General features: G+C 41.1%; 1 protein-coding gene across 1 annotated transcript in view; it reads left to right on the top strand.

Moving 5' to 3' along the window:
* ULK4 (unc-51 like kinase 4) overlaps positions 1–16881 on the top strand; it is a 406569-nt gene that overhangs the window by 155311 nt on the left and 234377 nt on the right. Inside the window, exon 30 of the mRNA XM_033131526.1 lies at positions 1286–1378. Coding sequence (XP_032987417.1) covers positions 1286–1378 — 93 coding nt within the window. The remainder of the gene's footprint in view (positions 1–1285; positions 1379–16881) is intronic.

Here is a 16881-nt window from a genome sequence, read left to right on the forward strand (position 1 = left end):
GGAAAGGCCTGCTGGCAAGGATGGCGCTTGGCTGGCATCTTAGAACTTGCCTCCGGGTGTGTTCTCAGTCAGCATTTAACTGCTGAGGGTAATTGATGGTACCCAGACTGTTTGTGCAAACAGTGTGCTTTATGCTGAACATTTGCTTTCCTTCTGGAAGTCTGGGATTGTGACACTTACTGGACAGAGGTTGCCAACGTGACCAGGCCCAAAGAAAAGCGTTAGTCACTTGAGACTCTAATGGGCTTCCTTGGGCAGAAACCTCACATACAAGTGCTGCGTTTTTGTGGCTGGTGGAGAACGCGTGCACTGTGTCACCTCTCGTAGGAGGGGGAGAGCCTAAGGGGACCTGCACAGAGTCCTCCAGACTGCGCCAGTGCCCTCCTCCCTTATGATTCAGATGTGTGTCCGTGCTGTGTTGCTGTATTGTAGTCCCCCATTATCAGTGGTTTCACCTTCGGCAAGTTCAGTTACCCATGGTCAACATGGTCCCAAAATTTTAAATGGAAAATTCCAGAAATAAATAATTCTTAAGTTTCAGCTCGCATGCCATTCTGAATAGCATGACGACATCTTTCATTATTCCTCCAGGATGTGAATCACTCTCTGTCCAGCGTCTCCACTCTGTACACACAAACAGCCCCTTAGTCACTTAGTGGCCGTGTGGGTTATCAGATTGGCTGTTACTGTACCACCGTGCTTGTGTTCAAGTGACCCTTATTTTACCTCACAATGGCCCCAAAGCGCAAGTATAGTGATGCTGGCAATTTGGATATGTTAAAGAGAAGCCATGGACTGTATATATGGATAGGAAAAAGCATAGCACATTTAGGGCTCAGTACTCGCCGCAGTTTCAGGCATTCACAGGGGGGTCTTAGAACACATTCCCCTTAGATAGGGGGGACCACTGTACTAAATCTTCAACCATGAATATGACTGTATTAGTCTTGTGAATCCTCAAGCAAATCTCTGAACGTAAGGTTGGTCTTAGGAGCCCTGGCACAAATTCCTAATGTTTACTGGTTTTCTACTATGTCTGCAGCTCAACACTAATCACTTTACATGGCTCCGTTCCCTGATGCTTCCTCACTGATTCAATACTCTGTGAGGAAGGTCTGTACCATCATCGCCATTGGCAAGCGCACATCCTGTAGCTCATACGTTTACTTCAGTATCTATTTTTTTTCAGATGTTTGCATCTTACGGTATATTGTTTCTGTTGTTCAGAGGAGAGTTTAAGTGAAGAAAACCACTGAATAGTTTTTTAATCACTTTGTCATTTCAGATACGAGCACGTCCTCACAGATCCTGACCCAGTACCAGCATATGCTCTGAAACTGTTGGTTGCAATGACTGAACACAACCCAACTTTCACCAGGTACTATAACTTCAAATTTCTTTTTCTTGTTTCTCATCTGTAAAATGAATTATTAATACATGTGTTTTGAAAATGTTAACGACAATGAGATTCTAAAGCACTGACATTTGAGTTTACCAGTGATAGTTTTTCATGCTTTATGGTTTGTCATACCTGTTATTTTTATGTTGCATTTGTGTTTTGAATCCCTTATTGGAATTTCCATCCTGTGAAATTCCTGATGCTTTAAAATGCTAAATTCTTGAAAGAGAAAAGCCGGACACACGTAGTTTAAAAAATGTCAATTGTTGCCTCATATTTTACTGAACAGTTTATTGCATCTCTACAGTATTTATGGACATTACTTTCTACTGTTTTATTTAGTTGACACACTTTTATTAAGTAGTGGAGAGCTTTTGCCTTTATTGAAGATGCTATGTGTGACGATGCCACTATTTTTTAGATCTGTTACAGTTGTTAGAATAGTGGCCACTGCTTTCAGTCTTGCAAAGAAGAGATTGTCAGAGAGGGCACCCAGGTCTGCCGAGGGAGGGAAGAGGAGGCCCTCCTTGCTTTCAAATGAGGAAACCAGTTTTAGTCGTGTAGGTGACATGTGAGGACCTTTCGGGCTTTGATCCACCTGTAGGCACAGCGCACCTCTAGAATCGCCAGTTGGTCTTTAGTGGGAACTAAATCACAGTCCCCATCATCTGGATTTCATCCGGTCTGCTGTCCTACCACAGAAAGTACCGCACAGTGACGAGCCACCATCACTGTTGTCACTAAGGAACCAGAAAGGCTGTTTGTAGAGAGAACGATATTGGGTGAAACCCTGACCCAAATGGCTTTCCCCGTGGGTGTGCCATGGCGCAGGAGTGTGCCGTGACTGAGTCACAGGGGTGCCAAGGTGCTCTTGGACTTTGGGTCGCTCGTAGTGCTGGCCAGTGGCAGCTCTCAGGCTCATTTCCTTGTGCTGTGAGCAGCCTCACTGCTTCCAGATGGCAGTATACAAATACTACTCTGTACATGCTCTCTGTGCCATGCTGCACAATGATTTTCACCTGGGCAAGATTTTAAATGAGAAAAAAAAATTGTAAATTATGATGTAGCCACACTATGTAATACTATGTGCTAACAGTTCGAGAGGGCAAGATAAATTTTGAGTACAATGCTATCCAAAGAATTTTGCTGACAAAGATTAATTACCCTCAACCCCTGTTTAATGCCACCTTTGCCGTAGTAAGGTCTCTTCCTGGAGTCACTGTTCCATTCTGTCTATATGCCTTTTCTCATGGAACTGGATGTTAAAATGAGAGTTGTCCCTTGTCAGTTTTGACTGAGGCTTCATAGGTTAAGAGCAAAGCATTAAAGGCCTATTATCTCCCCCACACCACATTTTAAAGGGAAGCCCTAGACCCCACAAGCCCTGGCAACCTGTGTGCAATGTGCAAAGTCCATTCACATATCTTGAAAGGAGGAATGGAGGCAGGAAAACTAATAAGTAATTAACCTTGGAGTTTGTTTTTATTTCCATAACTAGATTCTCCAAAATGCATTTTAAGTGCAAAAGTTTGGAATGGGTAATAAATTTCAATTTGGGAAAAATTATGTGAAAAGATAAATACTGAAAAGTCTTGTTCCTCCCTCTGTCCACTCCGTTCTTTTCTCATTTTTCCATTATCCCACATGGTTGACTACTTTTGCTCATTTTGTGTCCAAATGCAAGCAAATGTGAATATATGTTTTTCTCTTGCTCCCTTTCACTCACAATAGCATATTGTGAATGTTTTTTTGCCCCTGGAGTTTTTCTCACTTAATGATATGTCCCCAATATTCGTTTCTATATCAAAGTAGAGAGTGTCTACATTGTATTTTACAGTTACAAAATTTTCCATTTTATGGATATATCATAATTTATCTCATTAGTGTCTGATGAATAGACTTCAGTTGTTTCTAATCTTGTGATATTGCGAACAATGAATAATCTTATACATACATCATTTGGTACGTATGCATCTCCATCTTATAGGATAAATCCCTAGAAATGGTATTTGTGTATCAAAGGATAAATGCATTTGAAAACTTTTTGGAGATATAGCCAAACCTACAGTCCTACAGGGGCACTTTACATTTTGCACCTCCAAGGGAAATGTTTGAGGATGCCTGATCCCCAAAGCCTCGCCCTCAGAATTTGTTGCTGAGCTGTGGAATTGTGTCAGTGTGATGAGATAGGTTATTTCGGAGTGATTTAAATGTGCCTTTCTCTTGTCATGAATGAGGTTGACTATCTCTTTATATGGTTAAGGGCCATATGAGTTTCTTACTTTGCTTGTGCTCTTTGCTGTCCATCCCCCGTCTTGGCAGTGCCACCCTGCAGACTGAATCACCTCTTGCCTGGCTTTCCATGGCACAAATACATCACAGTCTACTAATCCATTTTACTTTTCACAGTACCTCTTTTTCTTACTTTTTGCTGTCGTGAATAGTGTGGCCATGAATATTTCTTTGCATGCTCCTTGGTGAATCCATGTGTGTCTCCATTGGGTACCCGTGCCTGAGTGCAAATGCTGGCACCAGGGCTTGTGCCAGCACAGATCCGATAGGTCCCGCCTGGCAGTTTCCCAAATTGGTTGTACGAATTTACACTCCTGCCAGCATTGTTTGAGAGGTCCGGTTGTCTTGTAAGCTTTTCTTTAACAAAATTTTAAAGTCAGGTTTATCGGGGTATAATTTACATAGAGTAAAATTCACTCATTTTAGGTATATAGTTCTGAGTTTTCACAAACATATACAATTCTGCAGCCACCACCGCAGTCAAGATAAAGAGTGTTTCTATCACTCCAAAATGTTTCCTCGTGTCCCTTTGAACACTAGCTTCTAAAAATTTTGTTTGCTTGGAGAATAATATCACCAGACTGATTTTGTATTTTAATTTTTAAAATATATTTTTCAAGAGTTAATACATATTATAAATTTCAGTATTTCGAAGGGTATACAGAAGAAATCAAATTTTCACCAAAAGAGACAGCCACTTTTACCACTTTGTGTGTGTATTATTTTTCACATATGCTTTATACACCATTCTGCATCTCTTTAAAAATACGTGTAACAGCTTTAGTGAGACAGAATTCACATACCTTCTGCAGCTCTTTTTCAAAGATGCATCATATATTGCGTTTTATGAATATTCAATATTTGTGTTTTTCTAGTCTTATTATTAGGAAGCAAAGCTAATGAGAAAGGTCATTCACAACATGTGTGAACATATATGTGTCGGATAAATAATAAGAAATGGAATTGCTTCACCAAAGGGCATATTAGTCGGCAATTCCCAGACTTGTCTGTACATTAGTTATCTTCTGGAGATCTTTAAAAGGTCTAAAGGCCGGGCCATACCCAGACCAATTAAATCACAATCTCTACAGCTGGACACAGGCACCAGCTTGCCAGGTGATGCGATGTGCAGGCAAGTTTGGGAACCACCCGTCTGAGCATTGGTAATTTTGAAAGCTGTTGCTGAATTGCCCCAAATCTTGGTTGTGCTAGTTCATTCTCCACCAGCAGTTTATGAGAGTGCTTACTGGTGCCAAACCTTTATCAAATTAGTGTATGTAAGTGTTGATCTTTGCCATTCTGATAGGTGAAAATTGTCTCTTAGTTTTTAATTTCTTGTTTTATTGCATTGTGATCAAATCATAATTTGGTTACATTTCTAATTTTTTGTATTTGCTTTTATTTGTGGTCAGTTTTTCTTGAGTGTTCTCTGTGTAATTGCTTGTTGTAACCAAAACAAAGTTAGGCCTAACCCTGAAAAGAATGTTGCCCACCCTAATTTTGGAAAGTTCCTAAAATGGTACCTCATTAATCTGTGACATTTCCCCCACTTTGTAGCAGTGGTTTTTAGGCAGAATGCTTGATTTTAAGTGTATATCAAGAGTAGAATTTCTTTATTATTTTGTTCAAATCGATTTCTAATAATGTAAAAATAACCATAAACCATTTGTTAGAAACTTATTTATTGGATTCTTCAGTGTCATGTTCTTTAAAGGATATTCATCTTAAGTTAGCTTGTATACATTAAGAGTTTACAGTACCAAGTAATAGCTTTTGGAACATTAAAACATCCTATGTTAAGAGAAGCATATATTATTTTATTGTGTTTATTCTTACTTTATAGGATTCTTAATGGATAAAGAAGTCTTCAAAAGCTTAGTCATAGTACAGTTGAGAATGTATTGTTCCCCTTAGATAAGGAACAAGCGCATCATCAAATCTGCACTGTACCTGACAGAGGTTTTCTGCAAAAACACCACAGCCCTGGTTAATCTAGTTTATTATTGGATTTATGGCAGAAAGGTAGATTGCTTGCCGTATTGGTCCAGTTTTACCGTTAGAAGGAATGTGTTAACTCCCCTGAGCTCTGCCCTTTTCTCTCTCCTCAATTTTATAGTAGCTTGCACCAAACCATTGCTTGCAGAGAGAGAAATGCCCCAGTAACTTGTTTCCATTAAGAGGTAATTAGTTTCAGCAAATCTTCCTTAGCAAACACATTAAATTTTAACTTCTTGAATTCTTTTGGAGTAAAATTTAGCTCTTTTCCTGACTTGCAAAAATTTGTTTATGGTCTTATCTGAGAGTTATCATTTTCATTGGCTCAAAAAATGTTAGAGCTATTTGTTTTATGGCAAGATTCGCAAATATGCCTTTTAGAAGAATAAAATTTTAGTGATCTCTTAAATGGAGTTTATGGTGAATCCATGGTGTACCTGTCAGTGAAAACTACTTCTGCCCTTATAGTCACTCGTCTTCAACTGACTTTCTTCATTGGTTTTTTTGGTCCATTTGTTCCGTGGTTGGTTCGTTCATTTATTCACTCATTCATTCATCAAATATCTGATCAGCAGCTACTGCCTGAAGACAAGGATAAGTGACAATTAAGATAAAGTTCTCACCCTCAAGGTGCTTAGAATTTAATGGAGGAGACAGATTTATCAGTAGCCTTTTATGAAACAATGTAACAATTTCAAAGGCACGGTCATGTCCAGTAGATTATGGGAGCACATGAAGGAATTTAACCCGCTAGCTGTACGATCTTCACCAAGTTACTTAACCTCTCTGGAAAGGTTCCTGCGTTCCCTCATCTGGAAAATGGGGTGATATCAGCAGCTGATCCACAGAAAATGCTATATAACTATTCCCCGCTTTCCTCCTCTTCTTTTCCTTCTTTTCATTATGATTAGAAGAAGGAATATTGAAGGAAGTATTCTTAGAAGAGATAATCCCTTAGAAGATAGAAATATTTGATGATACAGACTGAAACCAGAGTTCTACATCCTACAAAAAATTGGGCGAAAAAAAGGTGTTCAATAAGAGAAAGAAACTGCATGGGGCAAGTCAAATTGGTTTGACTTCGGATAGCAGTTGTGGAAGCCATAGAGGTCCGAGATGGCTTCCATTTGAGCTTGCTTTTCAATTTATATATCTTAAAAAATTAGGTTTTGCCACATTCTGATATATTTTAGTTTAAATTTTGTAGTCTGGTAAAAGTAAAAGCCCAAATTATCAGAGACATCAGAGATGTTTGAAATGTTTTTGTTTCCCTGTTGTGACAATAAGCCAGTTAGGCATTTTTTCCTCAATTAGCTGAATTTACACAGGTAAATATTTCCTCTGATGAAATCTCAATGAATGAAATGACTATGTAATAAAGTAAAACTTTATTGTTAAAATCAGAATGAATTGATTTCCCCAGAAGTAATTTGCTGCTTCTCAGGGTGCCTGTGGATATCAAAAAGCCTCCTACTGAGAAGCAGGTCACCATGTATTTGACCCCGTTTACCCTCATCTACCACCCCCTCCCCGCTTTCCCTCTGGTAGCCACTACACTATTGTCTGTGTCTATGAGTTTTTCTTTCTTCATGTGTTTGTTTTGTTCCTTTATTGTTTTCAGTTTTATATCCCACATATCAGTGAAATCACGGTTCTCAACTTTTTCTGTGTGACATATTTGCTTAGCATGATAATCTCAAGATGTATTACAGAATTGAATACTTGAAGCCTATGTGATTTTACTAACAATTGTCACCTCAATAAATTTTAATAAAACAAAACCATAAGAGAAGCAAGTTCATCTCTGTGTCTCTAAAGCTCCCATTTTTATTTTAGGGTCACTCTTTAAGTGGCTTGCCCGTTTTATTCTTTACCAGCACTTGCAGAATAAGATACAAGCTTCCTCCAATAGGCACTGAGCCTTCGAGTGTCCATTTTCACTTTCTCTTTCCTCTTTTATGGACATCGCTCATGTCCAGTGTTCTCAGCCACTTGTTTAAATTGGGTACATATCGGTACTTTTTAACTGAAGTAATTTCAGGGGATAAGGCAACTGTAAAAGATTTAAAATACTGAGCACATCTTGAGTTTGTTCCTTTCATCATCCCTCAAATAAAAAATTTCCTGTGTTTTATTTTTTGTTTTCCCTACTCTCTGCCTTGATTTAGGATTATAGTGCTACATGGTTGTTCAATGTATATTATTGGTACTTAAAAGTACTTAAAAATTTGGAAATTAAAATTGTCCTAATTGTTAACTTAGCTGAGGTCTTTTATGTACTTCCACTGAGATTGAGCATAAAATTTTGTTTTACTTTTGGAAAGGTTAGCATTTTCTTTTTTTCTGCGATGGTTCTTTATCTTCGTTGAACCACTACCAGTTGTTAACTATCTTTGAAAACTTAGTAACATAACAGCTTCCATTTTAAAGGAAGAAATTATAGTTGGCTGTGTTTATTTTATGTTGTCTAGTTCTAGAGATATCCAGAATCTGTAAGAGGGTACCATATTCTTTCCTTATAAAGGACTTTTGGTTAGTGACCCATTGAGTTTGTGTCCGTTGGACTCTAGGCAGGATGGCTATTTCAACAAAGTGATCTTTTCTCATTGTTTTCTTTCAACACAGATGTGAGTTCATGGCCACATGACTTCTTAGCAGCTAGTTCTGGATCAGAAATGGATGATTCCAGATGACTTTTTTGGAGTAACATTTATAACGCAACCACTTTGAGTTTATTGTGCACCTTTACAAATCATGGTTCCCCAGTTGTGCATTGTTGAGTGGTGTTAAATCTGAGCAGGGATTCAATAAAACATTCCTTGTTTCTCATGGCATCCTTAGAACTGTAAACTTTCCCTCGTCATCTAACGCAGAAATTGGAAAACTATGGCCCATAGGGCCAATTGGCTTGCCACCTCTTTTTGTGTGGCCTGCAAAGTAAGAGTTGTGTTTACATTTTTAGAGTTGTAAAACTTACAAACAAACACAGATGAATATGAGACAGAGCCCTTGTGTCTGGAAAAGCCTAAAATAGTTACTTTCTAGCCCTTTTCAGAAAATGTTTCCTGACCCCTGATTTGAAGGAGTAGAACTTTTTTGTCTTTATGTGAATACAGAAATACTAGAATTTTAGAGCTGGGACTTTGGTGATCATCCAGGTGTTTCAAAATGTAGGTTTCTAAATTATTCAGGTCTGGTGAGGTCAAAGAGGAGCAGGCAACTGCCCTTGAGAAGATACTTTGCTGTCCTTATAGATCCCAAGAGAAGCCGGCATACCATGCTCCACCATGGGGAGCCACACGGGGAAGCACCAGGGTTGGTCAGGAGGCAGAGGAAGCGAGAGGAACAGTGGGTAAGAACCTTTATTGTAGTTTGCGGGTGGAGGAATGGGCGGGATTGGCTAGTTTGTATAATCTCACTGTACTCTGGGGTGTAGGAGCTGGTCCCTGGCCCTGGGGAGGGGAGGGCAGGGGAACAGTAACCCACAGTGTAAGAACTCCATAAAGGAGGTGGTTGGAGAGCATGGGAATTCTTTCTAGAGTTAGTAAGGCCCCAAGATGTCAAAGCATCAAAAATGCAGAATGAAAAGACATGATTAGTACATGGGCCAATGCCTTCATCGTACAGAGGAGGGAACTGAGGCCCTAGAGGGAATTTGTGGGCCCCAAATCCCATTGTGAATTCAGAGCAATCAGACTTTGGATCTTCTGGTGCATTGTTCTTTACATTACTTTGCAGAACCACGTTTTCAAAGAAACCTAAGTGGAGATCACAGTAGACTTTGAAGTTGAACTGTTTTAAGTTTTGTGGTATCACATGTACTTCTGAGAGTGGTCCAGTTCCTCAGCATAGCCATCGTCACCGTCATGTGGGTCTTATAATAGCCCATGCACAGTTCTCCCTTGTTTCCCTCTGCCATCATCATTAGGTTCTGGCATTTGCCTCTCTGATTTTTATCACTGTGGCAGCTCCTGGCACAGTTCTGGTTAGTTAGCAGTATGATCCTGGCTCCTGGTTCAGTTCGACTTCTTCCTTCCCTCATGCTCCTAGGTTTTGAACCCTTCTCTGTTCATGTCTTAAACCACACTAACAAGATTGAAATCCCTCCTCATTATGTTAATCATGGTATAACTCATCATCATAACTCCTGCGGGAACTAATGTAGGTCTTTACATAGGCACTCATGGAGTAAGTGTTAAATTCTTTCATTCCACCCCAGTATTCTGTTTTCTGATAGAATATGGAAGGACACCACCCTAAAACCTTAGGAGTTTGATCCAAGGCATTCTGTTTGTTTTTTTTGTTTGTTTATTTGTTTTTAATGATTTGTGAGGAAAATCAATAGTAACTGACATAAATCAGTTTTGATAGTTTTTTATGTTTTCAGGAAGTAAAAGTCTCCTATGTGGGTTTTGCCTGCTACAGGTGGTAGTAGACACTTCTGCTTATTTTCTTGCGTTAGTATGTGCTCCACCACAGAGATTGTTCCTAAATTCATGGTGACCTGGTAAACATATCATCACTTACCTTTATTGTAGTGGTCTCAGTTGGGTCCATTGAGACAGTTCATCTCTGTCATTTGAAGCAACTTAATCTTTTGAATCCATATTCTCATAGCAGCCCTGTATACTGGAGGCTTGGTCATTTCAGTTTTCTTCCTCTGACTTGCATGGGTTCAATGACAGCTTTCCTTATGGAGTGACAACCAGGGCCTGGCAGAGAGCATTACATGCTGATCTCTCTTTGGTCATGTGGTGCCCCGGCTTGAGCCACCCACTGCATGCCATGTCGGCAGCCAGCATTTAGTTGAATTCTTTGATCAGAGCAGCCCTGGTAGTTTGGGGGATACAATCAACAAGTCACAGTATTTAAGTAGAAGTTCAGAGACCATAATCTTCAACAGAATGCTACCTAACATTTTCCCCTAAAGTATTTCTTTACTTGCCCACAAGAAAATTAATTTGCTGCTTTTCTTTTCGTCAGCGTCTCTTGCAGTCTTACAGTTTATTTCCACCATAGAATCATGGAACTGCAGAGCAGAATCAGCTTTGATATTTTTCTACCTGTGAGAAAAGTTAATACCATTCATTCATTCATTCATTCATTCAGTTTCCCCACAAATAGTTGTGTTCACTGAGGGGGACAAAACAGACACTGTCCTGATTTTCATGGAGCTTGTGATTGCCTGGAGGTAATAGACAATAAACAAAAAAATCAATTAAAACGCTACAGTCTCAGCTGGTGATCAGTGGTATACAGGACAATAAAGCTGGGTTAGAAAATGGAGAGTGACGGGCTGGGGTCACCTGCTTCAGGGAGGGTGGTTAGAACTTCTTTGGGAAGGGAACATACAGGTTGAGGTCAGGGCGTTGACTAGTTGTGTTAATGCTTCATTGTTAAAGAGCAGGTCTCTGCTTTTCAGAGGAAGGAAACGGTAACAGTGTCACACGCTACTGAGAGTGTCAGGAAGGTGAGGACGGAGAATTAACCGTTAGAATCGGCAGTGGGAGTTACTTCTTTAGTGACACATTGGAGCAAGAGCCTGGTGGGGTTCATTCAGGAGGAAATGATGAGGTGGAGTCCGGGAACATCAATAATTCTAAAGAGAGCTTTGCTATAAAGGGCAGCTGAAAAATAGGGAGTCAGAGGGAGATCTGGGGTCAAAGACATTTTTTTCCCCTTTCCTTTAAAGATCTGCATTGTTTTAGTGATGTTTCTATGACGATGGGAATGATCCAGTACAGAGGTCGGTGAGCTACAGCTTATAAGCCAAATTCAGCCCACCTGCTTTTGTAAATAAAATATTGTCAGAACACAGCCACACTGATTCATTTATTTATTTCCTGTGGCTGCTTTTGCATCACAACAGCAGGGTTGAGTAGTTTTGAAAGAGACCATGGGGCCTGCGAAGCCAAATGTATTTACTTCTGGCCCTTTACTAGAAAAGTTTCCCTGACCCTTGGTCTCACAGGAAGGGGAGAACTGATGGAGCAAGAGGTGAGTCCTGGCTCCCTAAGAGCTCCTTCCTGCAATATCTCCTCAGGGAGAAGAGTTAGAATTCTGTACCCACCTGGAGGGGTAATGGAGCGGGGAAGTTAAGAAGTGGTGTTCTGCCTCTGGGATGCTCGAGAGCGAGAGTTTTGAAGTGGTGCAGTGTGGGATAAGAGTTTGGAAGTGAAGAGGTCAATGAATTGGGAGGTTGAGGTATTGAGTTCTTATCTGGGTCCTTGGCGACTATATTATATATTCCTATTTTTAGAATATTTATAGTATACACTTTGGAACCCGTTGTCATTTGTTACTTTCCGTTATTTCCTACTTTAAGACAGTGAAGTAGATAAGTATTAGATCGTAAAAGTGGTATTACTGTGATTATTGAGGTGGTTGTTTTTGAGTTTCCCTTTCTAAAAGTTGCCTTTTAAAAAAAATGATTAAGACATTTTTTTCCTTGTGGAAAATACGTGTTACATTTTCCCTAATAAATCATTTAAGCGTGTTCAGAATTTATTTTTAGCTCTTTCAGACGGGACAGAAGGACTCACCCGTTTGGCTCTCTCAGGCCTCTCTGGAATCCTTATCAGTGGTGGGTGTTAGCCTGGGTCTTAACATGTTTCAGGGGCAGTGGTTCTTATGAGTTAAAGGTTCTATATGTGATTTGAGGATTCCTACATTTTCTCCTTGAACTCCTGCTTAAAGTGGGTGTCATGCAGGTTCCTTGCTATATGTATTTCTAGAATGTTGGTTAAATCTCAGGTGTACGATGCCGTTGCCATGTTTTATCACCTGCTTCTTATTTGCTCAAACTTATGCACGTGAGATGCAGTTTGGGCCTGTGAGTCTCCATGACTTTCCTAGGGAAGCTTGATGGACCCTGGAGGGGTGGGCAGTGCATGCAGCCCACAGGTCTCTGGGCATCTCCTCCTCAGCTCTCCACTGTCAAGAACCCTTGGCTTCCTGGGCCACTAGATAGAGCCAGAGACTGTTCTATAGATTCTGTGGCCCTGGTGGAGGTGACACGAACGCATTGTGAAAATAGTAGGGCTCAAGTACCATGATTATTTTACTGCAGGAGGTCTAGCCTAGGCTATCAGAGTGTGAATTCAAGGTCTAGATTTCAAGCCTTCTGAGCCGTTAAACACTGGGCTTACTTCAGTGGCAGCCTCCTCAGTTCATCAGTCATTATGAAGAAAAGGCTCAGTCGTCTGGTGCAACCTTTCTGTGGGGTATGTGCAATTTTGTATGTTTGCATGTGCAGTGAGCTCTTCCAGCCAGTTCAGTGGGGAAGTGAAAGCAGTAGGTGGCTTGTGTGCCAGTAGATATGAGACCTTCTCCTTGGAGAGTGCTGGGGTGAGAGGGTGGGGTGCCCATGAGTAGATGGCAGTCCTGGTGGCATCGGTAAACCCAAACCTTTACCGTAAGGGTAAGCTCTCATAGGCCATTAGCCACCGAAACACTGATCTCCTTCAGTGGAACACATGATTTCTTAGATACACATAGGGTTTGGCATGAAAGCGATCTACTTTATCTTTCACCATAATAAGCGGTTTTCCATTTCTTTATTCAGCCACCATGGACATCATTATCTTCAGGATTTAACAGGAACATTCTTGAAATTACAGGTTTATTTAACCTTAGAGTAACATCTTTCTTGGTTCATTAAGGAATGTGTAAAGATGACAGTTAAGCCAATTGCCCTGGACCGGAATAGTTTCTGCATGCACTGCCCACCCCTCCAGGGTTTGTCAAGCTTCACTAGAAAAGATGTGGAGACTCACAGGCCCAAACTATCTCAAGTGTGTGAGTTTGAGCAAATAAGGAGCAGGTGATAAAATATGGCCAACGGCATCGCACACCTGAGATTTAACCAACGTTCTAGAAATACATGTAGTAAGGAACCTGAGTGACGCCCACTTTAAGCAGGAGTTCAAGGAGAAAATGTAGGAATCCTCAGATCATATCTACCGCATTTCCCTGAAAATAAGACCTCGCTAGACAATCAGCTCTAATGCAGCTTTTGGAGCAAAGATTAGTATAAGACCCGGTCTTATTTTACTATAAGGCCGGGTATAATAAAATATAATATAATATAATATAATATAATATAATATAATATAATATAACACTGGGTATAATATAATATAATGTAATACTGCGTCTTATATTAATTTTTGCTCCAAAAGACACATTAGAGCTGATTGTCCAGCTAGGTCTTATTTTGGGGGAAACACGGTACAACCTTTAACGCATATGTTTATTTTAACTGATACTTTATTCTTGCTTGGTTGGGGTTCCCAACTTTTCTTATTGGCTTTTTTGATTTTTGACTCATCAGTTAATGCCTTTTGGTTATTTTGTATTGGTAAAACAGATTTATTTTACTTCTGATGGTGTCAAACTGTGCAGCACTGAAAACAATGACAAAAGAGAAGAGAGAACATTGTCTTGCAGCAAAGCATTTCTATGGTGCTCTTATATTTTGCATTTATATGGTGGTTTTGTCTCTTTACAAATCATATAGTTCATAAACTTTTATTTATGTGTTTATTACAATTAGCAAAACCATCAGCTCATGGCATCCCAACTAGAAATAATAGATAAGCAAAGTGTTTTGATATGATCATGTACCTTCTAAAGTGTGAAACAGTCAATCGCTTGATAATAGTTGGCAAGTTTTGGCACCACAGTTCTGTTGTAAAGTTTGCACTTTTTGTTTTGGTGATTTACCAAGGTTATTTACCATTTTAGAATTAATGAAGTACTTGGGCTGCAAACTTGCTGTTGTTTATCTCCTCTGGGTAAAGTCGTGCGTTATCTGTGAATATATTGCATACACCTGTCAGTCAACTCTAGAACAAAGTGAAGCCCAACTGAATGGAATGTAACACGCGGCATGAAGCACAGACTCCCAATTCATTTCTCATGTCTCAACACCAAATCCTCTTCCGTAGCAAGTCTTCTGATTTTAGGTGATGACAGTTATTGGTCGGAATACATTACAGTGTTTGCTGTACAGACAGGGCCTTTGTCATCTAATTAAAGAGCATGGGAGAGGCCAGACTAAACAGTGGTCTGAGCTTCAAGTGTTCTGTGATTTCCTGGGCACACTCTCATTACCACCTCGAACATGTGTGATCACTTAGCATTCTTTACCACCGCTTATGCCCTAGGAAAGAAACCCAGGCAGTAAAGCAGACCAACTGTCGTTCTTCAATGAGGTAAATACCTCTGAGACACCTTGTACTTTGAGAATGCACCATCTTGCGTGTGTGTGTGTGTGTGTGTGCCTTTCTTCTCTCTGCTTGGAGCCGTAAATCCAGCTTAACCCAGCTTTTTACAAAATACACATAATGGTCAGCTTTTAGGAACAGATTACATTAACTGTCTTGAAGTTCTTCTAAAGTAGGATAGGCTCAAAGGAAAAATGGATGAAGGACATGAAAAGGCCATTTCTAACAATAAACATGAAAAAGAGTCACCCTTATTAGGGATCAAAGAAAATTCCATTAAGATAAAAAAAAGCCAAACTCTTAGAGTTTTAAATTTTTTTAAAAAAATTAAATTTATTGGGGTAACATTGGTTAATAACATTACCTAAATTTCAGGTGTGCAACTTTGTAATACGACATCTGTCTACTCTGTTGTGTCTCTCACCACTCAGTCCAGTCTCCTGTCACCATGAGTTTTTTTTTTTAAATAGCCCTTGTTGAGAGTCTAGTGAAACGTGTACTTCCATAAATTAATATATTTTTTGTGACAAGTGTACTGTCACTGTGTATTAAACCTTAGATATCCTTTGATTACACTTCTAGGAATATATCCTAAGACAATAGTAAAAGATATGCTGTGGGTACAGAGTCAGGAATGCAGTTTCCAGGCTCTCAGCCTCACATGGAAAGTTGCTGGCTCAGGTAGTAAATGGCCATCAACTGTGATCGGATGGCCATCAGCTATGGCTAGTTGGCCGTCAGCTGTAACCAGTGAGCCATTGGCCACTAATATAACTGCCATGGCTACGCTAGCAGCAAAAAATGGAGGCTAGCAAGAAGATGGTGGCTGAGCTAGCAAGAGCAGATTACAGTTAGCAAGTGAGGTTGGTTGGCAGAGAGAAGTGGACGGCAGGTTGCGGATCGTGTGGCTCCTGCTTCCTGTGTCCTCCAACCCAGCCACCAGCTAGAATATAGTGGTATGACTCCTCTATCTATGGCTCTGTGGGTGTTCCTTTTTGGCCTCACTATGTCCTGCGTTCTTATGTGGGAAGCGGGACCAGAGACCCCGCATGCCACTCGGCATGACACATGGTGCAGCGAGCAGGGTACAGTGCCGGCTAGAGCTCTCCAAAGGGCAGTGGAGCAGTTTGTGCGTGTGGGGACAGAGCACCAGAGAGCAGTTTCCAGGCTCTCGGCCTCACGTGGAAAGGTGCTGGCTCGGGTAGTAGATGGCTGTTGGCTGTGGCTAGTTGGCCATCAGCTGTAACCAGTTAGCCAATTAGCCACTGATCTAACTGCTGCGGCTGCGCGGGTTGGAGAGTCAGTTGGTTGGCAGGCAGAGGCGGACAGCGCGTTGCAGGTCGTGTGAATCCAGCCTCCAGTGAGACTATGGTGGTGTGACTCCCCTATCTGTGGCTCCGTGGGTGTTCCTTTTTGGCCTCGCCATATCCTGCGTTCTTATATGGGGAGTGGGAGCTGAGACCCTGCAGGCCACCCCGCACGACAAATGGCGCAGCGAGCAGGGTCTCCCGCATGACAGCGTATGAACACTCAGTCTCAGGAAGACCAGGAGAAGCAGCTGCGGGAGAGCTGGACGCCTGTGGAGGGGTGGGACGACGTGGACGGTTCCCCAACCAGCATAGGCCAGAGAAAATGAAGGTCATTGCGGCCCCGTGGGCTGGGAAGTGCTTGCTGAGGCCATCACCCCCAGCTTGGGGAGGACTTGGAGCCCTCGCCCTGCAGAGAGGGCATACGTTGTGAGGCCAGTGCGCAGCCCTGGCGAATGACTGTGGACTATGGGGAATGGGCTTCCATCCCTAATTTGATGGACTGCTTGACTGTTTTGCTTGGGAACGTACAACCATGTAGTGGAACCGGTGGATGTTTGCTTCTGTGTCTTGACCAGCCGCCATCGAGAATATGTAAGTACCTTGACTGTGAGTCACTGTTGTTCCAGCACGGTACCCTGAGAGGCCCAGAGAGAGTGGC

The sequence above is a fragment of the Rhinolophus ferrumequinum genome, chromosome 17, assembly GCF_004115265.2.
Source record: "Rhinolophus ferrumequinum isolate MPI-CBG mRhiFer1 chromosome 17, mRhiFer1_v1.p, whole genome shotgun sequence".
NCBI lineage: Eukaryota > Metazoa > Chordata > Mammalia > Chiroptera > Rhinolophidae > Rhinolophus > Rhinolophus ferrumequinum.